Source organism: Anguilla rostrata, chromosome 10 (assembly GCF_018555375.3).
Source record: "Anguilla rostrata isolate EN2019 chromosome 10, ASM1855537v3, whole genome shotgun sequence".
In the NCBI taxonomy this organism is placed as follows: Eukaryota; Metazoa; Chordata; class Actinopteri; order Anguilliformes; family Anguillidae; genus Anguilla; species Anguilla rostrata.
Window position 1 is genome coordinate 13,426,907 of NC_057942.1, and position 26,813 is coordinate 13,453,719.

General features: G+C 42.1%; 2 protein-coding genes across 3 annotated transcripts in view; both read left to right on the forward strand.

The window, feature by feature from the left end:
* Positions 1-2,123: 2,123 nt before the first annotated feature.
* naif1 (nuclear apoptosis inducing factor 1) lies at positions 2,124-5,289 on the forward strand. Of its 2 annotated transcripts, XM_064354271.1 has the most exons (3): positions 2,130-2,766; positions 3,457-3,507; positions 4,002-5,289. In XM_064354271.1, the coding sequence occupies exons 1-3, from the start codon at positions 2,325-2,327 to the stop codon at positions 4,475-4,477; spliced, it is 969 nt and encodes a 322-aa protein (XP_064210341.1). In that variant the 5' UTR covers positions 2,130-2,324; the 3' UTR covers positions 4,478-5,289. The 2 variants fall into 2 exon arrangements, with proteins under 2 accessions (XP_064210342.1, XP_064210341.1); XM_064354272.1 differs by lacking the exon at positions 3,457-3,507 and having other exon boundaries at positions 2,124-2,766.
* Positions 5,290-9,725: 4,436 nt separating this feature from the next.
* eeig1a (estrogen-induced osteoclastogenesis regulator 1a) overlaps positions 9,726-26,813 on the forward strand; it is a 47,614-nt gene continuing 30,526 nt past the window's right edge. Inside the window, exons 1-2 of the mRNA XM_064354273.1 lie at positions 9,726-10,240; positions 10,551-10,958. Of these exons, the coding sequence (XP_064210343.1) occupies positions 10,813-10,958 (146 nt within the window). The 5' untranslated portion in view covers positions 9,726-10,240; positions 10,551-10,812. The remainder of the gene's footprint in view (positions 10,241-10,550; positions 10,959-26,813) is intronic.

A 26,813-nucleotide genomic window follows, 5' to 3' on the forward strand; every position in this document is an offset into this window, starting at 1 on the left:
CCCACAAGGAAAGGGGAAATAATGGAGGACAAGGTTCAGTCTTCAACATGTTGGTACTTCAACATCTCTTTAGGTACTTTGACTGGTCAATAAATTGAGACCCCTGCTAGGAGTCTTCCCGATAATTGGTCCCATTTTTAAAAGGTTTTTATAGAGTGGCTACCGTGAAACCTGAAATCCAATTGCTCCAGTCAACACAGACACAGGTGAAACCTGTAAAACCACATGCAGTTTGGTCTTGGGCAAACCACAGAATTCAATGCTTCATTAAAAAGTATCTTGCATAAATTAGGCCCTAATACAGTCCTTTGATTTATTGTTCAATCATGACCAAATAAAATTGGCTTGACTCACTTTAGCTCTACCTTTTGTGAGGTCACTCCAGCAACATGACCAACACAGTTCTGCATCTGTGTATGTCTCTACTGGGCACAAGTTCTGACTTCTCGGGTCAAGATGGTGGAGAAAAACTTTTACTCAAGTGGTATGAAAAATCAAAATAAGTAACAAAGGTGGGGGAGGTCCACCTGAATCCCAGACTCATAGACAGCAGGCCATGAATGAAGAAGGAAATGATAAAGCAAAAGGGCAAGGATAGATACAGAGACTGAAGAGAGACAGGATGAGATATAAAATAGCAAATACACTTAGGCAAAAGGGCAAGAACAAACACATAAATAGAACAAGGCTACAGATGTAGATGTGAATTTACGTATAAGCCATGCATTTATGTTACATTGTAATACTATACGTCTACTGTATCATTTCTTTAGTTTGTGTTTTCATATGGTTACAGAAAACGGCCATTTAATGTTTCAGTGTTCTTTTTTTCTGAGTAAAGTTTTGTCACCAGAAAGTTCAGCTAATGTTTCTTTACTGTAATCAAATGAGTCACTGCCATGTTGACAGCATACACTGGAGGTGAATCCTATGGCACTTGTAAGGTTAGGCTGGCCTGCATTTTGGCTGATTGTACTGCAGTCAATTCTGGCTGGATACAACACCCTAAAAGTTTCCTTGCTTCCTTATTCTCTAGTCCCATTTAGCTTCCCTTGCCTGTAGTCTTGATAATTGCCTTGCAACTCCCAATTTATGTGGATGCACCAAGACTGGAAGATGCTCCGTTACCCATTTTCATGTCTGCCCACAAGGAAAGGGGAAATAGATGTGAATTCAAGTAAAAGCCACACATTTATATTACATCGTAATACTGTACCCATACAGCATCATTTCTTTAGTTTGTTTGGCATTTAGCAGACTATCCAGAGTAACTTGGGGATCATGTCTTTACACGTAATCGATTCATACAAATGTTTCTTTTTTATTTTTAAGTGAAGCATTTCAGATTATGTACCTTGCTCAATGGTAACAACCCAGATGGGGAGAAAAAATTGCAAACCAGTTTTTAACCCTTAAACAGCACTTCTGCAGTTTGTGGTAACTATTAGGGGATTCTATTTGTTTGCAGTTTACAGTAACCCAGTCGCGGAATAACTGGGATGCTGTCAGCAAACTAACATGTAACTATATCAGTAATGTATCATTATTTTATTGGAAGCGGCACCCGCTTAGAATTACTTATAACTCCATTTCCATCGACTCCACTTCCGAAGAATATATACAGTATAATATGATCCAGCGCCCCCTTGCGACTTTTGCACAACACATCTCCCAGTAAATGTAAAATTGCTCCAAATATGTATATGGAACAAGATTCTTATAGCGATCGCTGTTAGCTTTACTTGCGTAAAAAAATAAAATTAACGAGAGATTTTATAATAGCCTGCTTGATACAACAACATACGATCATCGAGGCTCCCTCTACTGGAGGTCACTCACTCGATTTTCTCTACAAAGTCCGGTCAAAGAATTAGTATAGCTAATTGTTCATTAATGCCGTATGTGGGAGGATTGCCGCTGCTGTGACGCATTTAAATAATAACAATAATAATCCCCAAGCAAAATGCATTTCAACACAATTAAAACATTTGAACGAATAGCAAAAAGCTTGCTGTCGAAACCCAGTTCCCCAGCTGTCTCGCCCTGACGCGTTCCCTTCTACGGCGCCTACGTTGCACTTGATTGACTTCCATGTCTGCAAATCGCAGCGAGAACATAGTGCATGACCCCCGGGCTTTAGCAAATGGGAACTTGATGTGTTTACGTAGGTGGGGTTTGAGCCATTACGGACGTAAGCGTTGTTTGCAGGAGGAAGAAGTCGATTCTAGAAGCCATTACGTTGCGCAGTTCTATTGAGAAAAACCTACTATTTTTGCGTATATTACGCACATTTAGTGTTTTTAAAAGAGTAATTTCTAATTAAAATGGCATCCCAGGCCAAAAAGAGAAAAATGAATTTCTCCGAGAGGGAGGTGGAAATTATAGTGGAGGAAATGGAGAAACAAAAGCACATACTAGTTAACCACTTCAATGCTGGAGTCACTCACATCACCAAAAACAACGCGTGGGTAGACATTCTAAAACGGGTCAACGCTGTGACTACCTGCCAAAGAGAACTGGCCGAAGTAAAGAAGAAATGGTCTGACTTAAAGACCGAGGTTCGACGGAAGGTGGCTCAGGCGCGGGCGGTAATGGAAGGGACTGGTGACTGCACATCAGTCCCTGTCATGCTAACTCCCATGCAACAACGGATCTGTAATCTCTTGGGAGAGACGACCATCATCAGTCTACCTGCAGGAGATGGTGGCACTGAGATCACTGTTCCCGTGCCCATGAGCTCGGCTACCACGGTAACATTAACACAAAGTAAGTCGTGTCATTGTAAGGCTGTCAGGCAGTTATTATATCTTAAAAACAGCAAATGTCCTTGTTTTGTAATGGCGCCACAAGTCATGGCACCTTCAGTTTAAATCTATTTACGAGTGTAATAAATCCATATCTTGCAAATATATATAGCTATTTAAAATAATTCTGACAAGAATTTCCACAGCAACTAGTAAAGTTGCATTTAAGCCTGTGCTTATTTTGCATTTAAAAACTACAGTCCTATATGTCCGATTCACAGTTAACGCACTGCAAAAGTACTGGTTTCTCTGCTGTACTTTCTGTCTTACAAAATCCCGCGCAACCTGGCATTCATATGGGTTTACCACAACGACACGCCCCCTAAAATATATTTTTTTTCTTTGTTGGGCGGAGCAATGTCTGATTGGTCGGTGATCCACTGTATTGAATGAAAATGAGCATTGTTGACAATGCGTCATTGAAATAACATAGAAGTATCCTAAACATATAAGTAGTAAATTGAACGCTCGAATGTTGATTTTATCGGATAAAAGTACTGGGGAGGCGATGACAGATTAAAAGTTGCATTTCCTACATCTTACACAGTGTTAAAAATTAAAATGTCAAAAAAAATCTGCTTGGAGTAAAGTAGCCAGAAGGGGTATACCTTATTAAAAAAACAGTGATTATTTCTCTGTATGTTTGACTCAGACATTCAGACTGCTTCTGCTGCGGCTTGTGAAGTACAGAAAACACTAGAAGGTAAACACCTTTCTTTCAGTTGTCGTTTCCTCAGTATTGTTTAACATTGAAAATCGAAAGCTAGCACCCATTACATACGTATATATATATATTCTTATATACCCATAAAAAACATTCGCAATGCACACTGGCTTTGAAGTTGGATCTGGCACATTGGACATTTGAGTGTTTGGTGAAGCTCAACTTAAGGTCAAAAGGTTTCTATCTGTCTTGTGCAGTTGTTATTCTTCCAATGGCCTACTGAAGAGCTAGATGATGAAATATTATGGACACTATGGGTTATGACAGTGTGGGAGGCTTGGGATTATACACTTTTGTGTGTGTGGGGTTGCACTGAGTGACCAAAAATTTGGGCTGCATTGAATATGAAGTAGAGGGTTTGGGTTTGAATGGGGATATCCAAACTGGTAATGGGGAGTGACCTGGGACTACCAGCCTGTATTGATGCCCTTGTTCTGTGTTTCTGCCACCTCCCCTGACTTCTTTGTCCACAGCTGAGACCACGTACCATACCCTGGAAGAGGGGGTGGTGGAGTATTGCACAACGGAGACACCGGTGGCTGTTACTACTGAGACACCAGTGGAGATGCTGACAGCCCAAGCGGAGTGCTCCATCAAGCCGCAGGAGCTGAAGAGCCGCATCGCCCTCAACTCGGCCAAGCTGCTGCAGGAGCAGAAGGTGACCAACCTGCACGTGCGGGAAATTGCCCAGCACCTGGAGAACCAGAACGACCTGCTGCAGATGATCCGGCGCTCCCAGGAGGCCCAAGCTTGCGCCCAGGAGAGGCAGGCCCAGGCCTTGGAGGGCACACAGGCTGCCCTCATTGCCCTCATACAGATGCTCCGCCCTGCTCTCAAGGACTTCCGGAAATTCCTTCAGAGCACCACCAACAGTTCTGCGCCAGGACCACTGTCGGACAGTGGGGAACCAAAACCGAACCCCTCACAGCCTTCAGAGGATGTCAATTAAGGGGCATAATTTTTATCTTATTTTATTATATTTTGAAGGGGTGGGGGTGGTTCCAAGTACATTTTTAGGACTCTGACGGACAAAAAGCCAACACCTAGGACTCTGGGAATGGAGAAAAGGGAAAATCTGCGGTTAAATCACAATATAGATGCTTGAAGCTATAATTGTTGTTACAACATTTAAATTGCGACTGTGTATACAGTAATGTAATAGCAGTATAATTTATTATGTTGTGATAGGAGGTATGTTGTCAAATTTCAAGGTAAATAGTCTCTTTATTTTCAGTGCACTTCAAGAAATTCAGTATATATACTTGGCTGTCTTTTTACAAAAGATTCTCATTTTTGTGAAACAAATTATTCAAAATGGATTGAAAAGTCTGAAGTGGGGGAGTAGCTCAGAGCTTTCCTTGTGTTACCATCAAAACAGCACCAAAACACATTATATCTGTGATGAGAGTTGACCTACAGAGTTGCAATTCAGCAACTAATACAACTATCCAATTCAGTATTCTGTTACCGTCTACCTTAGTGTTATGAACAACACAACTGCGCCTTTCCTTGCAATGCTTGGAGACATAAGTGTAAAAAAATACAACATGTACTGTATTATTACATATGACTGAATGAAAATGCAGCATCTAAATTCAACATACTTTGTGTGAATACTAAAAGTGACTTTTTCCAACCAACCAACTAATAGTTGTAACATCTACAATGTGTATAGAAATACAATTGTATTTTGTATAGAGATTTGTTTTTGATTTTCTATGTTTTTTGTTTTGGAGTAAAATAAATTTAGTTATCGTACAATGAGTGGACAGCACCATTATTTTTTGCTTTGCAAATACCTGCTCCACACAACCTTTTTGACTGAGCTCAACATCTTTTTTCACAGTTTTGGGCTATTGCAAATGTATTGAAAATGTGATAACACTGAAGGTGAAAAAGTAATATTGGTATGCCAGGTATTCCCCATACCTATACAACATTGAGTGGCACTTTTCATTCATTCACGTTTCCTACTGAAATAACCACAATGACCAAAGATCCTCAGCCCTTAAGACATTAACTTCTGTACCTTCTGATCACATCTGATCAGATACAACCTTTACACGTCCACTCAATAAAGCCCCAAACTTGGGAAACTTAGCATTTTTCTCCATCATTTTGCATACGCACAGTGATGAAATGCTCAAGCATACAGGCAAGATAAATGACGCTCAATTTGACCATTCATGTCCATGTAAGTGTTTAGATCTGTATTTCCACATGCAAATTATATCAGAATTTTCAATACATGTGCAGAAAAAATGATAAAGGGGCAGCCATATGGATTTCATGATGGGAGATTTATTGATTTCCTTAATTAGGTGACGACAGTCATATTGACCGCTGTGGCATTTCTAATGTTCACTAAGTTTTAACAAAGCTACAGTAGCTACCTTACAGATGCCACATTTTGAAATAAACACATTTGTAATTCCTGGTCTAAAAAAAATGTTACATTAAATTATCTAGCAAACATAAGGTCGCATTGCTTAGTTTGTGTGAGGTAAAATAGCCAATACCGTTTGCTGGAAATTGGCCTCATTTTGATATCAATATAGGCCCAGCTTGCTATTTTTGTATGTTAAAACCGAGTTTTTTTTTACATACAGTATACGCTGTGATGCAAAAGTGCAAGACTGGGTAATTATGCAAAACAGTAGTTAAGTAACAATAATGCTGCCACCCTAAATTGCAGACCACTTTTTGATAAGACCACTGCTAACACTTGGTGTCTTTCCATAAAACTGAACGTCAGTTTCAGACATCACTTCGTGTTTCGATTGCATGGCAACAAATGTATTCCACTGCCATCTACTGCAAAAGAAAGTGTCTTGAATAACGAAAAAACATTTGATTTCAGGGACAGCTAGTTATTTGAGACGGCTTTACTGCTCTGACGAAGTGACTGTGTATGGTTCTTTGGAGATGTCTACAGTTTTATAATTCATATGAACAGCTCTATTTAAGTACCAATGTCACATAAAAAACCTTTGGCTAGAGCCTGGAGATGACATTGGCTGTTGCTATTAGCTTTTTACATTTACAAGTATTTCCATTTTTTTTGCAGATTCCCTAATCCCTAAAGGTAAAAATAATTATAAGCCACAGAATATTGAAGGAAGAAAATGATTTATCATTGTAGACTGATCATTTTACTCAACTTCTTACAATGAACCATACTCTTCATGATTTGTTTTTACTAAAGGTTGGAATGTATTTTTCCTGCAGTGATGAGAGAAGACAACTTAAGTGAAAAATTACAACAACCTCTGCTCATTCCATAGCTCGACTTAAAAATACATTTAAGTGCTTCTGCATGGCAACAAAAGACGATGCAGATGTTATTGAGGGGTAGTGGGAATCTATCTGGAAAGGCATAAGAAAATGGAATCTTCTGCCACTTCCTCAAATTACTAATTTGTTACTCACCTACTCACCAATAAATTCTAGTACTTACTACTATGAGAAATAATAGCTGTAATAGCTGGATGCCTACCCCAAAAGGGGGAAAAAATGGTTTAAGAAGTTAATTGGTTTTTTCCAAGATTAGTAATTTCCAAGCACTATTTGATTCATGACCAAACACTCACATTTACACATGGTCCACTCTTGCATCATTTTTATGCACGTGCTTCAAAGCTAAGCACCAGCATCATGCTTGAAAATGTGTCTTCATATAGTATTCAACTCCAGAAATATCCCAAAAATGTTCTAAACAAAAATCTACCAAGCAAAGTCCAGAACCTGGAGATTAAAATCCAATGTATTCCAATGAAAACAATCCAATAAACTGTATCTGACATTCTGAAAGTGTAAGTTGGAAAGCGTTATGAAACATTAAATGGTCACTGTTTTATGATTTGCAATTATCATGGCAATTTGATATTGAGAAAAGTGCAAAAAAGCAATGGGCAATTAACACATTTATTATTTGTGATTTTTAAAATGACTCACTTTTGTCTTTTAAGAGATATTTAGTGTTACTTATATAAGTAGACGTATGGCTGAGGTGTCTGACATTTAGGAGATTAAAGGGGTGAGAAGTTCTAAATCGGTTCTCATATATTTGGTTATTTGACATACACGTAATAAATAAAGCTAGCGAGGGAGTTGAGAGTGTATGAATTACAGCTGAAGTTGGTGGTCTACAGGACAAGAATTGTGAAATGATGGCAATACAATACCAGTTCCAAACTGCAGAGGACACTACACCCTACCTTAAAAAAACACCCAGTGGCCACTTAATTAGATACACCTCCTTGTTAACACAAATAGCCAGCTCTTCCAAACAATAAATCATGTGGCTGCAATTTAGTATATAAAGCATGCAGTCATGGCGAATAAGTTTAGTTGTTGTTAAACCAGACATTAAAAATGGGCAAGGTGCATGTTTCTAAGTGACTTTGACCATGGTATTGACCATTGGCGCCAGATCTGGTGGTTTCAGCATCTCAGAAACAGCTGCACGGTTTGGAATATCATGCACTACAGTCTAGAGTTTACAGATAAAGGTGTGATAAACAAAAAATATCCAGTGAACATTTCTGTGGGTGAAAACACTTTGTTAATGAGAGAGGTCAGATGAGAATGGGCAGACTCGTTCAAGCTAACAGAAAGGCCACAGATAACAGCTGTTTACAACAGTGCTGTACAGAAAGGCATCTCTGAATGCACAAATGTGACAAACATTGAATCAGATTGGCTACAGAAGCAAAAGACAATGCTGGGTTCTACTCCTGCTAAGAACAGAAAGATGAAGATGAATGTTTCAAGCACTTTGTTGAATCCATGCCATGAAGAATTCAGGCTGTTTTGAAGGCAAAAGGGGGACTTACCCAGTGCTAGATAGGCGTACCTAGTATAGTGAACACTGAGTGTACATTTGGCTAGTCCCACTGCTTTTTTGCAATTTGGGAGGCTGTATGGGGATTTTAATGTTAATTAAAATGCAATTTCTGTGCTAATGTTTGCTTTTCTGTTCTGGTTTGGAATGCTGATAATGATGCAATTACAAACAAGAAGTTGTTATACAAATCTACCAATCTATCATGAATGTTTAGTTGATCATGCTAGAACAAACAACCCAATTTTGTATGTCACCGTGTCCCCATTTTTAATTGTATACAAAAAAGTATAAAGAATATATCGGGATTGATATCACCTGAATATGCATACACAAAATGCCCACAACCCATATAAAATGCCTACACGTGACTTGTTAGAAAAGTGCTCAAACATTTTTGGAAAATTGCCAACTCATGTGGCCATGACATGTAATGCTCACCTGATCAAACTTGAAAATCTAACCCTTTCACAAGGCAAATGGCATGGTTTGACTTAACAGCTGTATTTGCTGCAAATTTCTGTATCTTTTCATTAAGGGCACCCAACATTCAGTACTGTTTAACATGTGCACAGGTATATGCTGTCATGATGTATGGCTATCTTCTCTATATGCACCTACCTTTGTTATAACTTGCAGTGGGACGGAACATTTAGATCAGGCAAAGACAGGTCCTGGTGAGCCAGTACATTTCTGGTTTTTGTTCCATCTGAACTTTATCACAAGACTTTGTTGGCTGATTAGAAGTCAGATCCTGAATATGCCGAATGGTGAAACAAAGTGCCTCTGGCACATGGCAACCTGCATTCATTAAACCTGTTTAATTAAAACGAATTCAGTTATGTAGTTATAGGTTTGGATGGAGCAAAAACCAGGACCATCTCTGGGTCTCCAGGATGAGGGCCGCCTACACCCTCTTTAGATATAGGCTAAAGCATTCAAGTCATTTGATAACTACGGCTTCATTTTATTGTAATATTTTCTGACTTTCTTTATTATGAAAAATAACTCAGACTCAAGAATCGCAGTCGAACCGCTAAACAAACAGAAATGGGACCTGGGAACTGATCTGTATATAGCATGCATTTAAGGCGAGTCCAGAACCTGAACATAGAATCTTCATGAATAAAATAAGCTATACTGTGGGGATACGTGTGACATGCATTTGAAGAGGCTACAGGAGGAATTATGCATGTCCTCTACATCGTTCAAAAGTGTCATAGTTCGCTGCTAGATGCTGTAGAGAATAGGGACCAAGGATACCTTCCAGAAGCATTTTCCACCTGGTTAGCTCCACTTCTCGAGTAGTGACGCGCGTGACATGTAGGCGGTGCTTCTGGCTTTTTCTGAGACTAGAGTTGGAATCACTGTCCACTCCACGCTTCATTGCACGGTTAGTTAGCTGGGTCCTTATTGAGACGGGATATCTCTATAGTGGCCGTGCCAGGATAACTCCCCGTCTTCAGCCGCCTGGTAGCTCCAGTTTTCTAATCCACAGTTCTTCATCCAAATACCCCTCGTATTCTTTCGATGAGCGAAACTGCATAATAAGAAATTCGACCAAGATTTTCCTCCGCAGCTGTCTTTTTCATTACACCGCGGTCGGACCAGGCTAATACTATGCATTGGTTTAATCTTTTGGGTAACGTTTGATACTTGAACACGAATTACTTGTGACTGTGGCGTATAACGTTGGATTAGCTATCATTAGGAACCGATCTAGCGTTTGCTCGTAGTGACACGAAACAATCGGTACGGCATCGAATCAGTAACGATAGTGCACAAAACGGAATGACTGAAGAACATAGCAAGAATCGGATTGTTTTTAGTATGTGACAGAAACGCAAACGGAAAGCGAATGATCCAGAGGTATGTGTAATATATTAAAAACTGCTGTAAATATTTTGGAGATGGGGTGAAGAAACGCTTCCTTTTGTCCTTGATCGAAGTAGCTATCGTTTAGCCAGTTACCCAACAGTTAACAGCTGAAATTCATTGTATGAATTGTATCCAGCGAGTTGGTCAGCTACTAAAGCAGCATCTGCTTTAGTTTAGATGCTGTAGCTTGTAGTGATAGTAAGACGATTTCGATGACGATGTTTATTTTGAGTGGCTGTGCGAGAAAGTATTTCTATAACGGTGTTTAACAATAAACTTGTTTGTTTATGTTTTGGGTCAGGTCTTCACCGAATCAGCGGAGTGCGCTGTTAAGAGATGCTGAACCAAAACCGAGTCTTCAAGAAAAATTTCCAAGCCCCTGATTAGAACCACCTCTTGTGTTTTAAGCTCTGAATGCTACAATCACTTTTATTATTTTTGCGTACATAATAAGTTGGGTAATTATAAATAGATTTTGTGTTGCCGTATTTTTTATTTTGCAATATTTCCGTTTCTCCATAATCAAACGGGGATTTACTGAACTGTCACAGGGCTCTGCATCAATGGCATTTTTAACGAAGAAGAAGAAGTTCAAGTTTCAGACTCATTTTACGCTGGAGGAGCTAACGGCTGTGCCTTTCGTTAATGGAGTTCTTTTCTGCAAGATACGACTACTAGATGGAGGAGACTTTGCAAGTGCTTCGTCCAGGTAAAATATAATTAAATGTCATCAGAAATAATACAGAATATGCATTCTTGTTTTGACCCTTTTACCTCTCACACAGCAATTGTTTATGGCGTACCCCATGATCTACCCGAGCACGTGAGGCGAAGTTAATTACCTAGACTTTATGGTAAAATGTATTGTCCAAACGGGAATTTGGAGCCGTGACCCTGTTATTACCGTTGCCATAAGTACTATCCTTACAGTACCCCGGTAAGAATTAGGCATGTTTCAGTACATTATACTTTCAAACGAATTACTGAATTGACTGTCTAACACAACTATTTGTCAATATCTTCAAAAATCGCCGATTACTACTAAACAGCTAAATTATTTAAAAAACTGCTCCAGTTTTGAAGACCAGTTCAGTTTACGTCTATGGTTAGTTGATATTTCCTGCCTGGTCTTGCACTCTGGGGAAGGATAATTACAGTCAGAATTATTCCCGCTAAGTGTGTGGTCATGGCTACTTGTAGTGATAGGATCTTTATGGTGACTACGGTTGCTGTTTTAACCTGTGCTTTACATATGAAGCTCACTGTCATTGACATGAGCAGAGCAAGGCTAGTTTTGGCAGTCGACTGTCGTATGAAACCGGCAGATTCATTTTTGTCCCTGTCTACTGATGTCTGACAGGACTGTCTGGCTGTGCCTGAACAGTAATAGAGTTTGCTTGGAAAAATTCACTTGACAAGGGCTTCCCTACAGCAAAGAATTTAACAATATCCATATAACAAGTAGAAGCATATATTTGAGCTTTTTAAAAATTATTTTGAGGAAATTGCAGTCCATGCTTTTGACACAATTGGAACTTTATTACAATGTAGCAACGTCTAGACAAAGCTTCCAATGCTTTATTCCCAAATATCAAGCCCAGCCAGAGGTTATTAACTTCACAGTTTACCTCCTTCTGCTATCGCTGTGGGGGACTTCTGTGTTCACTTATCGTAATAACAATAAGTGAACAAGGTGGTTATGACATTCTCAAGCTGGTGACGGGTTTTGTTTCCATTGGTTACCCTTCTGTGCTGTGTGCTGTGAGAGCCAGAAAGGTCACAGGTGCCCACAGGGCTGGAAGAGAGCTGCAACTGGGCAACACTCACCTCGGTGTAAAGGCCCCATTTCACATTCTGTAGTACTGCAAATTTCAGCCAATTTATCAGAAGTATTTAAATTAATTTTTTTGCTTTGAATCACTGTGAGTTGGACCAGGCTAGACATACATAAATGTGAATTATTAAAGAGCATTTGCCCCCTCTGGAACCAGCTGGTGGTTTACCTCTTTAAAAGAGAAGCTGTGCCAGATGTGTAATGTGTTGTGCCATTGAAGTCCCCTTCGATGGCCTCCTCTTTGCATGCAGCTTTTTCAGAATTCTGTTGCCTGTATTTACATCATAGATGATATGGGTGTTCACCTCTTCCTGAGGACGCAAGTGACTGGAGGAACTTAAAGTGCTGTTAACTGATCAAAATCAGTTCAAAAATTTGGGTTTTTCACCACGAGCTAAACAAAATAAAACTGTGCTGTAGCAGATAGCATCTTTTGTTCTCTTTGCATTTGCATGTAGAAAACAGGTATGTGTGTGTGTGTGTGTGTGTGTGTGTGTTTGTGTGTGTGTGGCAATGCAAAGGTATCAGTAGATCTGTTTCAGGGTTACAGAGGATTTAAAATGACAACAGTGGAGTAGAGCAGCGGCAGTCTGCTCTGAATATGTCTCAGGGCTTTGTGGACCAGACGCACAGGTGTCAGTCTAAGTTTGCATACATGTAGAGGGGGATGTAGGCTAAGCACAGTTTTGCATATGACGGTTCTTTGGGCTGGCACTTCCTCTTGAGCCAGAATGCCCGACAGTTAACTCTGGGTTCAGTGAGCTTTCTCTGTCTTGCCATTAGTCATGTACTGTGCTGATTAGTGTGTCTAAAAAAAGTTGTCTGTACGAGGGCCATCTGTTATTTGTGTGTAAGAGTTTTTTTTCTTCTTTTGCCCAGGGCAAATTGGGCTAAGTTGGCACGCTATAAAATCATAAAAAGGGGTAATGCTGCGGAACCAGTGAGAATATTAAGGTCAAAGATAATCTGTAGTATTCTAGGACTATCACGTTATGTCATATTTGTCTATTTGACAGTCCTTTGCTGTTGTGTGCGTGCCTGCGTGTCTGTGTGTGTGTGTGTGTGTTTGTTTGTGTGTTTGTGGGTGTGTGTGTGTGTGTGTGTGCGTTTGTGCGTTTGTGTGTGTGTCGGGCGGCGGCGGTGGTTGTCTGTGTTTATCAGTGCATGATGTGCACCGGAGTGCTGAGATGGTTCATTATGTACTGTACTGTGTGTGTGTGTGTTCTGCTCGGTGCCTGCAGTCGAGAGTTGCGGAGGCTGAGTCATGGTCGTTATGGCAGTCATGCACAGCGCACTCACCGACAGAGATGCCAGGTCTGTGTGTCCCAATCCATGGGGCTGATGGGAAGGCAAGATGAGAGGTGTGCCCCAGAACTTCCCTTTTAGACTCGCCTGCGATTTGGCACTAATGCCTCTGTTCTCCCTGATGGGAAAATATAAGGCCAGGATGGGTCTGATGGTCAAATGGTGCTGGAGCTTGGCTTTCGTTTCTCTCTTTCTCTCTCCTACATGTGATAACACTCTTTCACTCTATATTCTGTATAGTGTCTCATGTCCTGTCTATCTGTCTTTCTTTCCTTTTTGCTTTCTCGCTCTGTCTGTTTTTAACCATTTTCTCTCTGTTTGTCTTTCTCCATCGCTTTCCATCTGTCTCTGTCTAACATGAGCTAACATGAGAAAAACAGGAAGGAGAGGGCAGTCTATCACACCGGTTCAGGCAATGTAGCCTATTATGTGAGCTTTGTTTTCCATCATCTCTACGCATTCAAGGGGCCAACTTAAGTGCTCTTTGCAAACTTCCACACCAGAGGAAATCTCTTGCGTTGGAAGGTTGTGTTACTGACATCAGTGCTTTTAAAAAAACAAAAACAAAAAAAAGAACTGAGGTTCACATACAGTAATACATCACTCCCCTGACTCCTACAGTCCTGATTAGTTTACATTGGCCCTTGACAGCTGATTCACCACTATCTGGCCGAGAGTGACCTGTAGAGGCCACGTTGCACTCCTGCTGGGCAGGGCTGTGGTTCTAGAATGTACCGGGTTTCTCAGAATCATGGCGTGAGAATTCTGGAAGGAAGAGCTCGAGCACTCCATGAGCTGCACGCAAGGCTTGTTTTGTGCTCTGACATCAACATTTTAGTGTGTTTAAAGATTTATGCTGTTTGTGTTTTATGTCTGAACTTAGTGCTCTTGTCTGTTTTCTCCTCCATGAAAAAGTAAAGTTTAATCCTACGAATGCTTTGACAGGCAGCCAGTTTACCCCAAGTCTAAAGATTTTCACATTCCATTCATTCTGTTTGTAGCATTTTGGGTTCACAAATTTCATTTTGGTCAGGAGGTGGGCAAACAAGCTGTAATGTTTGACTTAGATTTTGATCATCCCAACTTTGCTCCCCTAAGGGGGTGGAAGGCGCAGGTTCATTCTGAGAAGTTCCACATCAGAAGAATAAGTGTTCTGCTCATGATGTCAGAAGTGGAGTTCATTGGGATCAAAGGTCTCCCCCAACCCCCCCAAGATGATTCAGCTGACTGCTTTAACATTTTCCAGCTGAGAACAAAAACAAGAACAGTTATGTATCTGGAATTATTCCAAAATAAAAAGAAACAGCTAGAAAAAAACAAGAAAAAAAGAAATATGGCCTAACTTTTTTTGAGCATTAGCCTATTTGTTGATTAAGCTTTTTTGTTTTCATTTTTCATTCAAATGTCCTAAATGCATAATGCTAAAATTGATATAATATGTCATCCTGGACAAATGAGCTGCTGCTTTCTTGTCACGTCCTCTATGTATTATCAAATACAATTCCGGTTGTTGCAAGGTAGGTTGTGTATTAATGAGTGTAGGTAGGTGTAGCTATTATCAGGTTAATCCATTGAACACTGAACATTCTTGATTCGCATTCTCCTGTTGGAGACCAGCCCAGGATGAGCATGTTGTTTAGTAGAGTGTTTAGTGTATAGCCCCCCCAGCTCCCCTGCCTCCCCACCCATAGCAGGTGCCCAGTGCCCAGGGCAGCCTATGGTGTTGGGAATGACCATGGATGATTAATGTCCCCATGTGGGTGTCTGACTCTTCTGTATGATACTTTGTTCCCGTTGTTAAAACCCTGCTGAGGTTTAGTTGCCATCTCTTTTTTATTGTGAATACTTAGGACTCGCCCCACATGGCTAAGTTATTAATTTTGCTGCTTTTCTTGGAGGGGATTTCTCTGGGGGGGAGTGGAGTTGAGCGGGTGGTCTCTAAACACAGCAGGCCAAGCAAACTGAGTGCCAGTGGACTTGCATTCCTGAAATTCCTGATGTGCGATAGCGATGGGAGACAGAGGAAGGGAAAGAAAGAGGGAGAGAGAGAGAGTGAAGACGGGTGTGTTCACATGTGCATCTTGAACTCAAAATGGAATGACTGCCAATGCCTTTCCAGTATGCCATTGCACAGATCAACACCTCTTACATGGATGCCTTAATCTAATCATCTGTGACCATTATCAGGAAATATAAGCAAAGCATTGGAATAGCAGCATAACAGTAGAGATTTTTACTAGGTGTATTGTAGAAATCCCTTAGAATCAAGCGCAGAATCAAGTTTACCTTATCACAACAAGGCGCTTGGCCTGAACACCACCTCCACTGAATTTGGTAGTACCTTCACACCCTTGCTACCCCTTCTTTTGTTTGTGTGCTCTGTATGGATCGGAAATGAATAGCCTTGATGGAGAAAGATTTAAAGAGCTGCATACATGCATAGACATAGACATATTTCTGTCTGCTGTCTTCTGCCTCAGGCAGGTCCCTGCCAAATTTTATAGAGAAAGGCAAAGTTTAAATTTGCATTTGTGTTACATTTACTGGCTCTAAAATCAGCCAATCAATTTTTGTCCTTTTGTTTCCTGCAGTGTCTCTTTTTTCCCTCTCTCATTTTCTCTCAATTTCTTTATTCACCTCCATAGCTTGAAGCTTTTGGTGAACTTGGCTGTGTATTTTCAGAAGGTAGAAGATTAGCATTTTTAGCACACTGGCCCTGTTCCTCCGTTAACCCAGTTGGTCACGGTGGCTGATGTGCCTTTGCGAGCGCGTCTGTGTTGAGGACGTGTCAGCCCAGAGAGGATCCAGGAACCTTTGTTCCAGTTGTGAAAGTGGTGCTCTGCCAGGAGAGAGAGAAACCAGCTCCAGACTCCCCTCTTCAAAGATTCCTTTTGATCATGCTTTCCCAATTTTCTGATAGTGTGAATATATTGCCCAGAGACTTCACAGATAATTATTGCAGTGGAGCCATGAAATGTGCCAGGCTTTCTTCTGTTTTTGTCCCATGTGTTAGATGGTGTTTTTTTTAAAGTAGATTTCAATAGTTGTTAAATTGTGTGAAGTCACTGGCTGACATCTTTGATGGGAGTGAGAGGATAATTGGCTGGGACTGCCTGGCCGTCAAATTTAATCACTGCCTCCCTTATATTACTAAGCAGATGACAATTATTGTTAGTAGCAGAGGATTATGTATGTATGGCTATAACAGTTTTGTAGATTACTTGGATGTAATTTGAGTGTGACGTGGATCCTTGTGGTGTTCATAGCTGTCGTGAACTCTATAGCTATTGTGAACTACATAGGTGTGTGTGTTTTTGTGAACCCTGAAATGGCAGCTTATCAAGAGCTTATAATTATAGGGTTCTGCCTGACAGTTAAAATTAGGAATGCTCTTTGTTATGTCGTTTTGGTGGACAACAGGTTAAAACCAACCCCAAAATTACTTATTTTAGACATGTTCTAACTCGCATAGCTTTAATCCAAAAGAATTTTATGATACTGGGCTTGCCATTTTAAAGCCTGGTATCTCAAAAATAGCCTATACAACAAACAAATAGAACCATGTAATTAAAAGCTCTTGAGGGTTCATGATATGGGGACAGTCTCATCCACAACCAGTAATAATTATTTTTTGAATAGTAGGAAAGATCACATTCTATTTTCTTTACGTATTTTCTCCTCTTTATTCGGGCAAGGGGAAAGCAGAGGTTACAAAAAAGAGATGGGATCACAGTACTGAGGGTGCAATTGTGAGAAATTAAACCTTTGGCCACTTGGAGACATTTGTATATGAGTCAGCCACCCTTTGGACTGCAGCAAACAGTCTCCCTGTAATAATAACTTAGCCTGTAAGTCCATTGGACCCTGTAATGATTTTGACAATCAGTGAAATGCAACGCTATTGCAATTCTCCATACAATTGCACAGATTGACCATGACTCTTTGAGTGCTGTCCAGGGACGTGCCTTGTCTGTCAGTTTGTCAGACTGTCTGTCTTATTCCCTCTCCCCTCCCTGCCGCTTTCAGTCTCCATCACAGTGCTGAGTCTCACTGAAACCGTACACCCGTCCCCTTTTTAATAGAAACCCCGCTGTAGCGCTGGAAGAGCATTCCAAGTGGGTCAGGCTACGCGCTGAAGTATAGAATAGAGCGAGGATGGGTGTTACTGAGTTCTTTTTGCTTATTCCCCTCTCCATGGCTCTCCCCTTAGTGTACATTATAATTCTGGTCACACACACCTCTTCACTGCCCCCCCCCTCACCCCCATCACTCCGCCTCTCCCTGCAACACATAAACAGCTTTTGTGTCTGTACTGGCTGTCTTTGAGCTGAGCGGAGTAAAGGGGACTGAGTGGAGGAGAGGTTTACCAGGCAGAGATGAGGATGACTGGGATGGGCTCAGCTGTGCTGGGGTGGGGTGGGGTGTGGGGTGTGGGGGCTCCTCGGCACAGTTTAATCTGCCTCTCAGAGTGGGGCTCGCTTCCATTGACCAGGGACAATTCAGGGTTTTTGGAGGGTATTGTCCGAATTCAGGAGAGCCCTGCTTTCCGTGGAGAGACTGCAGAGAAGTGGGGGTAGGAGGGATGTAGACCTGTGGGATTTAGAGTAACGTTTCAATTGGCCACCGATCTGCACCATGGAGAATACGTTACACTAAACAAAGGCTCCAATTAAATGCAATTACGCTTCTGAGGTAGAATGACAAACCAGCAGACCTTACAATACCCACAGGCTTGAGTTAATCTGTGAAGCTATGCAGAGCTGGTGCGTGTTTGTGGATCTCTTTCCTTTGTTTGATGTCTCTCTCCCTTTTCCCCACATTATTTCTTTAGCCCATAGAACAGCACCCAGAGTCCTGCACTGTGCGCTAATTGTGCTGGGAACTGGATCAGCCTACATTTACTGATTTACTGATCCTTTGATTGTCTGGTGCCTAATTGATTAATTATAAATTCTAGTGTACTGACCCAGCCAGCTTCAGTCTCCCATAGCGGCTCAGGACTATGTTTGGATAATTAACGGCCCACCTCACCTCCCAGTGGGTCTAATCAGGACACTTGGCCATGCTTGAGGTGTACAGCGTGTCTTTGTTTGTTTTTGGCAAGACCTTACATTAAGGTTTCAATAACTAACACGAGTTAATGAATTAACTAACTGGAAAAGTGAATGAACTAATCTATTAATATTCATGTTAACCAAGCCATTAGCAAAGATGGAATAGGAGCAAGCGGTTGAGCAAGTAGGTTTCTTAGTGGTATATGTGCAAGTGTTACATTAGTGAACAATTTGTTCATGTTAGGAATTACTTAAGTATTAAGTATTAAGAACAAATAATACTTCAATGAATTTGTGTTAACATGGAAGAGAAGGGTACATGATTTGATAAAAATGCAAATAAATGAGTTTTTCAGGCTAACAAATGCTGTGTTGATAGATTAGTTCATTCTTTGTTCAGGCTTGTTAATGCATTAACTCATGTTAGTTAATGGATACCTTAATGTAAAGTGTTGCCTTTAAAAAAAAAAGAGAACAGAAAATCCTACTTCCTTCTTTGTTTATTCACTTTATTTAGACAGGAAAAGCAGAGAGGGTTATAGATGATAAATGATTCTGTGAAGAAATGGGAGCACTGTGCACAAAGTGCTGCAATAAGGAATCAGATGTGTTTTCACCTGTTTTTGCCCGTGTTGTTTTTTGCTTCTCCTGCCATCGTGGCTGTTGGCTCTGGGGGATGACAGGTACTGGAGGGGCTGGCTCTGTCTGTCAGGGATGCCCTGTGCGCCTCATTATTACTGATCCTCATTAACTCTCTATCTCAGGCCTCTGGAGCTTTGTTTGCCTTTGGAGAAGAAAGTAACAGGCTAAAAAAAAAAGATTCAGAGTTTGAAGCCATCTGGAAGCATGCTATTAAGGAAAAGATTAGGGAGAGCCTGGAGGCAGGGGTGCGGGCAGGGTTGAGATTAACGTGTGCGGGAGAGGGGTCTAACTTCACATGGATGACAACATGAAAAGAAACCCTCACAGAGAGAGAGAGAGCTCTCTATTAGCAGTGTGCTATTTTGCTTGGTGAGGCATGCAAAAATCTGTTGGACATCTTGATTGCTGTAAAGTGTTGCCCTTACCAGCTGACCATCAGTGAAACTTCTGCTAAAGACCCTGGTCTTATATCATTGCTGGTGGAGTGGTTGAATTCCGCGGGGAGGGAGGGAGGACACACCTAATGGGGAAACGATCTGTCGGTATTGATGGACGATCTAATTTCCGTGACGCTTAAGATAAGTTATAATAAACAAATTATCCCACACAAATGCATGCAGACAAGAAAAATGTGTTCAGAACCCTGGTGGATTTTTTTTTTTTGGGTGGAGGTGGAGTTGCTTGGAGCATGAGGTACTTTCATCAGGTGAAATTTCCTCCTTAAGCAGAGCCATCCTGTCCGTGTGTGGCCATTTTGATTGTTACTCCTCTCACACCTCAGTTTCCACTTCTGTTGACGGCTCCCCTTTGATTCGGCCTCTTCCAGGTGCCGATTCCAGCCCGTTCCCCTCCGCTCCCTGTGCGCACTTCCCCTCCCTGCCGGGACTTGTCGAACAGCTGTTTTCGTTTACCGTCTGCCGGGAAAAGCCTTAATCCCACCTCCGTGTTTCGTTTTTACTTGCCGCATGACTAGGGGTCAGGGGTCAGGGTTCAGGCCAGAACGGGAGGCTCTCAGCATTTTGTCTGCTGATTGATTGGAATTCCTGGGTGACTCCTTATATACGTGCTGCAAGAGCTCTGGAGCCAAGGACTTCAACACCCTCCTTCTGTTCTATCAACACAATTCCAGAGCCTTCACTCTTTAGACAAAGACATGCTGCCGAGCTCCTTAGTATGGCTCTTACAATACAGCAGTGTCCCCATGAGGTAGATACTCTGTTTCCCCATAACTCAGTATATGGTTAGAAGGATTAAACTGTGTTTCTGTTCCGTATTTGTCCCGTGTATATCTGGATACTTGGTTGTTGTTTTCATTATGTAAAAGAAAATGAATACCAGTACACACTGCACACGCATTGCCACACAAGGTTTTATGTCGAAATGTTTCAGCTAACCTGAATGCTTGTTTTCGTTGTTCCAGCCACGTTAGAGGTGATTTCCTGCTAGAGATTTGTGGGACCCCATTTTATGACCACACGCCTGAACTACCCTAGGCCACACCTTGTATCTGACCCTGTCCTGTTCGTATGCCTGGCATAGCCTGAGCCCGACAGACTGGTGACAGCAGGCGTGAGAATCTGTGCTGGAATAATGGGCCAATTAGCAGGGCTGAACTGCTCCACAGAGATCCAGGGAGCCATTAAGCTCTTACCTGTGGGGAACCCCACCTGTTGATGTCTTGTGAAACTTGGAATGAGGCCAAAGGATCACGTCAGCTCTCGCGTACCCCTCTGCGTCCTGTTCCATCTCGCGTCTGGTCGTTCACCACCAGGCAACTGTGCTACTGTGGTGTGGTGTGGTGTAATGACTTGCAATTAATTGCTATTGTGGTGTAATGACTTGCCATGAAACGCCTGCAACATAATCTGTGTGATTGCGTGTGCATGCATGTGTGTACTGGTGTGCCCCTTTGTGGATTTCTGTGTGTTTTAGTGCATCTGTCTGGACTTGCAAGCAGTGTCTCAATCGATCTTATAATAAAAAGGCGGAACATCTGACACGTGTGTCTTCTGTAGAACCCCAGTAAATAGAACCCCTTTATTTTCCATACCCTGTATTGATGTGCCTTATCAAGGGGGATACAGGGTCCTCTTTGTTACGTTGCAGAACCGTTTTGCTCTTCAGCTTTTTGACCATTTTTGACTGAACTGAAGCCCGCGCAGCTTACGGAGAGGATGATGATTAATGGAGGTGAGATGTGGCGGCTCTTGAAGCTGGCAGCGCTGTTCAGAGCGAAGCGGGGAAAGGGGGCCTGAAGGTTAGGTGGAGTCGACGCCAGAGACAGGAAAGATGAAAGTGAATTCCAAGCTGACGTTATGCAGAATAAGGAGAGGGGAATGGAGTGAATAATGGCTCACGGCCCTTTGTTGAATACTCATGCCAAGTGAACTCTCGCTTTCCAGTAAATATACTTTTGCTCGCGGCCCAGAAATTCTTTTATGTTGGAGAGAAAAAATCTGGTCTCTGTAATTTTCCCTTCTTGTGGAGATTTTCCATTAGTTGACCCCACACCTGCATGTTTGACCCGGTCAAGCAAATACCCGCATTTCTCTAGCATTTTGCTTTTTGTCTGTCGTCTTTTTTTGCCCTCCTTGCTTGATTGTGAAAGTTGTTGGTTGTACCCCATAGGTTTCCTTTCCTGCAGGTTCTAAGATTACGATCAGATTCCTAAGCTCTTTATCCTGGTTGTTTTTGTTTTTGGACAGGGCTTCATTTTGCCAATCGCAGATAGAGGTCTCTCGCAGGTCAGTAGGAACCGGCATGCTCTGATGCCCATCTAGGGGCTTGAGTTTCCTCCAGGCATCTCCAGAACTCTGGAGTGCAGAACAGGACACACTTCTGTGGGCTTTGAGCTGCGCATTCTTCAGTGGATTAGAGAACAACCCACCTTTGTAGGGGTTTCTAGAATGTTCTGTTGTGTTAAAAACCCTTTGCTGTCTGTACAGTAATCTGTGCTACTTGTTGATTCTGCTGTACTTGAATTGCTCATGTCATGTCCAGACAGGCATTTGGAACTCTATTTGATCCAGGCATGTTTAACCGATCAGATATTTTTTAACTTGATGTACTTAGAGTAAGCTTCTCTAATTTCCTGTAGCAACGGGACAGTTCACTTCCTCTACTTGGAATGTGTGCCTTTCCATTCTCATGCGATTTTTGCTAATAATGTTGTCATGGAGACCTGAAGTTTTTTCCTCCATGGTCCCGCTCTTCTGCCACGCACCCAAAAAGAGAACATCTTTCCAGCAGTCATACAGTACTCTACTGTTTGCGTGTGTGTGCGCTTATATTTGTCTGCATGATTTTGTGTGTGTTTGTGTGTGTTTATGTGCAGTGTGTGTGTGTGTGTGTTTGTGCGTGCGTGTGTGTGAATTTCACTCCCTCAATGCCTGTAATAGCACTGAGCTCTGCCGCACAATGCCATGTCCTTGAGTCTGCTGCTGGGGACAATGCGTCTATTAAAGGGCGAGCTCTGTCCAAACTTCCCCTGCGACCTCTCGTCCCTCTGCCCCGTCTTTGTCTGTCCGCAGCTGCCCGCTGGACAGGACAAAGCCCCTCTATTGAAGGGAGAGCAGGCAGGCCAGGGGCAGTGGACCTGACCAGAGTCACCCCGCAGCGCTGGATAGGATGGGGGGCAGATCACTCCCTGCCATGTCCGTGGGTGTGCCCGTCGCCCGCATGCCCAGTGTGGGCTGGCCGATCGTTTGCTGATGTGTTCATGCACAAGGGTTGCCATAGCTACTCGCAAAGCTGTTGTTTCCAAAAAGTGTGACAAAAGGACCAAAATTTCTTTACATGCAAGTATGAGGAAGAGTGTTGGTGATTGCAGATTTTTTCTATTTTCATTTTATTTCTTTTGGTTTGTCTTTTCTGTTTCTCAGTTGTGTACCACTTGAACAAACAGTGCACATTGGGTACAGATGCAAGGTTGTTTGCTTAAAATATATACAGTGGGGACTTGATCTTTGGGAGCTACACCATGTTATTTGAATGATGCAAATACGTTCCAAACTCGCTACAGTACTGCAAGTCTCTCTGTGCAGTGTGTGGAATGCTAAAAACCTTTATCCCTTTCTGGTTTGCGCAGTGTGGATCTGAAGGGCCACGCCCTGCCCCTGGTTACGAAATCCCTGAAGTAGCCTAAGTCACGGAGAACCGTGAGAACCCTCTTGCAGGGCTGCATGGAGCAATGTTCTGTGTAGAGCGCTCTCTGCGGTGTGGGGGGGCGGAGTGTGTGGCTGTCTAGCAAGGTTCCCACTGTGGGAGAAGAGGATTTTCCTCAGAATGTCTTGTGTTACACTTACATAATTTATGTGCTTGGCTTGCACCCTTAACCAGTGCAATTTGCAAAGCTTACATTTTTTGGATACTCCATTTTCTTATTCAGGTGTCTGCTGAAGCTTATGTACCATACACAAGGGTATGACCACAGGTTCTTAAATCACTAATACCCTACCAATTTCAGCGTGGTACGGATCTTGGCACATGTGAGTGGTATGACCTCGTTTCTTGAGGCCTTGTTTCGAACAAAGGCCACCAGAAGCAGTAACCCATGATATATACCACATGACCAGCACTCTTTACTTCTCTGGGTGGGTGTAAGCAACACCCATCGGCACGTAAACAGTCTTGCTACGATAAAACGCAACACCCTTCAGTGTTGGAACGGCTAACAGGAAGTCATTGTTTTCTATAGGAGAACAAAGAGCCAAGTGAAAAGCAGCGGGACATTTGCGTGGTCACTGGAGCCATATCCTACTCATAGTGATTGATGTGAAAACTTAGCATGAGCCTACAGCTAGGCCTGATTGATTGTGGATACTAGGGCGTCTTGCCTTTAACATACTCGGGCACTCAGACAGAAAACATTACCATAAAGCATTGCTGTGTTTGCTAGGTAGTTTACGGCAGGGTAACTTGAGGTGATGGGTCTGTGGAACGTGCTGCTGACTCCAGCCAATGAAATTCCATTGGAAGCCCAGTTCATTTTGACTTGCATTACCATGCTGTTTCTCTGCTGCTTTCTCGTCCTGTGTAAATATGAGAGAAGTCCTCGTCTTGCTTTCTGTTTACAATCACAAGTCGTCAGCCACAGCTGCGTAGGTTCAAATATGAGGTAGGAAAGCCGCACTCTAATGAAAAAGGTTTTTACTGGGTGCGTCTCCTTCCTCATATCTTTCAGGGTGACATGAAAGATTTGGACCCGCCCCGCTGTGGTCGTTGTGCTGTTGCCTGTAACTGTAGGGCTGAATGGCATGTGTGTTCATAGTAGTACTTTTGACCACAGTCAGCTTGCTCCTCTGTGATGTTGCCTTTACAGGCGTCCCTAAAATCAGAGCGTGCTTCCCTTTAATCTGGAAGGAATTTGCCTGTTGGGGGGCCATGTTGTATACATAGAAACGAAACAAGACCACAACGGTCGCCCCCTTGCCTGCCTTGGACAGAGTCGGGATCTGAGGCGCCGTGGATGGAAATGGTGGTCTTCTGAGTGAGCCGTGTGGTCTTGCAGTAGTTAAGCTGGACAGGCGCTGCGTCTTCAATCTTTGAATCTGTCAATGTGGAGAAAAGCAGACTTCTGTTTTGTGTTTGTCCCTCTGTTCTTTCCTAATTACCAACACAAGGAAAACATAAACAATGAATGGTTTTGTAGTCAGACGCATAACATGAATCCTCTCAGGCCTCAAATGAGATTACTGCGCTGAATCGCATCCAGGTGATTACACGATTAATAATTTTAATGGTTTTTTAATTCTATTAGCAGTAGTAAAGCAACTCGCTGGGTATGTCATCGCCCTGTGCACACGCCCTTGCCGGTCTGTTCCGCTGCTGCCCCTGACTTCGTTTGTTTTCATCCCTCCATCTCCCCGATGGTTCAGTGTTTTCCCTGTGTTTCTCCCCATTGATTTGGGATGAACCAGAAATAGAACAGAGCAGTGCGCTGTGGATGCAGCTTGATACACGTGCAGAGCTCACGCTCGCTCAGTCTGATTCAGGGCAGCTGAGAGAGAGAGAGATGGAGAGAGTGGGGGAGCAAGGGAGCGAGGGAGTGATAGAGTAAGAGAGAGCTAGTTAGAGAGGGAGGGAGAGAGAGGGGGAGGTGCAGAGTGAGAGATATGGAAAGATTGCGTGAATTTGTCCTGAAATACACATGCACAAACCAAAACATGGTATGCCAGAATACCGTAGAAAAAATTCAATAGGCATGAATAGCATGACCTTTAATACAGAGAACAGATGATATGAGATGACAGATTTTAAATGACTGTATTGATTAACTGATATCCTCACCAAGAAGAAGGCACATTAAAACAAAAGCACTAATGGATATATTTAGACAGACTATTTTTACTGTTGTGTGCATGTGCGCGCACGTACGTATGTGTATGTGAGTGTGTGTGTTGTGTGTGCGTGTGTGTGCGTGCATGTATATGAAAGAATGTGTGTGTCTCTATATATGAAAGAATGTTCTTTTCTTGTTGACAAGGGTGTTCCTGTGATAACATATATGGTATTTCTCTGCAAATATGCTACAGGTATTTGTTTTCTAGAATGGCTTTCCAGAACTCAGTGGAACATTTGGCACATTTTGTATTTTGCAGTATTTTTCCACAACTCCCTGAATGACCTGCTTTCCTCCTGGGAAACAATGAATTTGGCCATCAGGGCAGCATAATGGTTTGATGATCAATATTCTGTACTCTAGTGACCTGGACAAGCTGTGTGTTGTCCCACGCAGTACTGAGAGACATAGCCATTTTGGCTCTCTTCAGTGTAGTGGTGGCAGGTGTATTTCCATTGTGTTTCCTTCGTCGGGAAGATGGCAGGATGCTGTAAGAAAAGTGTGAGTGCTTGGACGGATATCTGGTGACAGAATATACTGCAGTATATAAAAATACTTAATACCATCCAAATCGTGCTTGATTTTTGCTCTGCATGTTTTATTGGGTGTTCCATTAAAGAGTGTTTATGGACATGACACTGTGATGCACACAATGCAGGAGATTCTGTGTTGTCAAACTACAGTTAATATGTTGCAAGTGTTGTATCATTGGCTAGTGAGTTAGACGGGTCTAAAGATTTGAAACAAGATTTGGTTGGCAGAAAAAAAGGTGGCCGTTGGTTGATATTATACCACATTTCAAAGGAAAACCCGAACTTTTAAATTGAGTTTAAATCTCTAAACTTCTGACTTTGCTGTTGGCAAAGGAAGGCAAAAGTGTTAATTTCCAGGTTTCTCATCCTAATCAGTCTGCTCAATAAGCATTTATATCCATTTCAAACTTTTCCTCTGGCTCCTCTGTCTTGTGATAGTGGGAGTTTCTATGGAAACTGCTATAATACAGCTGCAATATTCAATTTGTACCAACCAAGAAGTGAAATGTGGTAACTCCTTAGCTGATATAGCTAGCTAGCTATATGGATAGATTTTAATACAAATAGCTGGGCATAAGGGCTATTAAGTGGATGGAGCCACAATTAAATGAACATGTATAAACAGTTACTGGGAGTGCAATATGTAGCCAACATGTGGGTGAAGTCTGCCAGGTGGTGAGCAGAGCCAAATTCAAATCTTTCTCAGAATGTGAAGCAACATGTCCCATCTTAAAACTGTCATGTAGACATAAACAAGCATATCAATGCCCACATTGTTTTAAAAACCCATTTCACCATTGCAAGAGCCAGCTGTCTCTTGAATTGTTATCAGTGACATATGCAAGGTAAATTAAAC

Excerpts from the sequence above, each read along its gene's own strand:
- naif1 (XM_064354271.1), top strand. The coding sequence starts at position 2,325 with ATGGCATCCCAGGCCAAAAAGAGAAAAATGAATTTCTCCGAGAGGGAG. Across the intron at positions 2,767-3,456 it reads CACGGTAACATTAACACAAA|ACATTCAGACTGCTTCTGCT; the intron begins GTAAGTCGTGTC and ends TGTTTGACTCAG. Across the intron at positions 3,508-4,001 it reads AGTACAGAAAACACTAGAAG|CTGAGACCACGTACCATACC; the intron begins GTAAACACCTTT and ends CTTTGTCCACAG.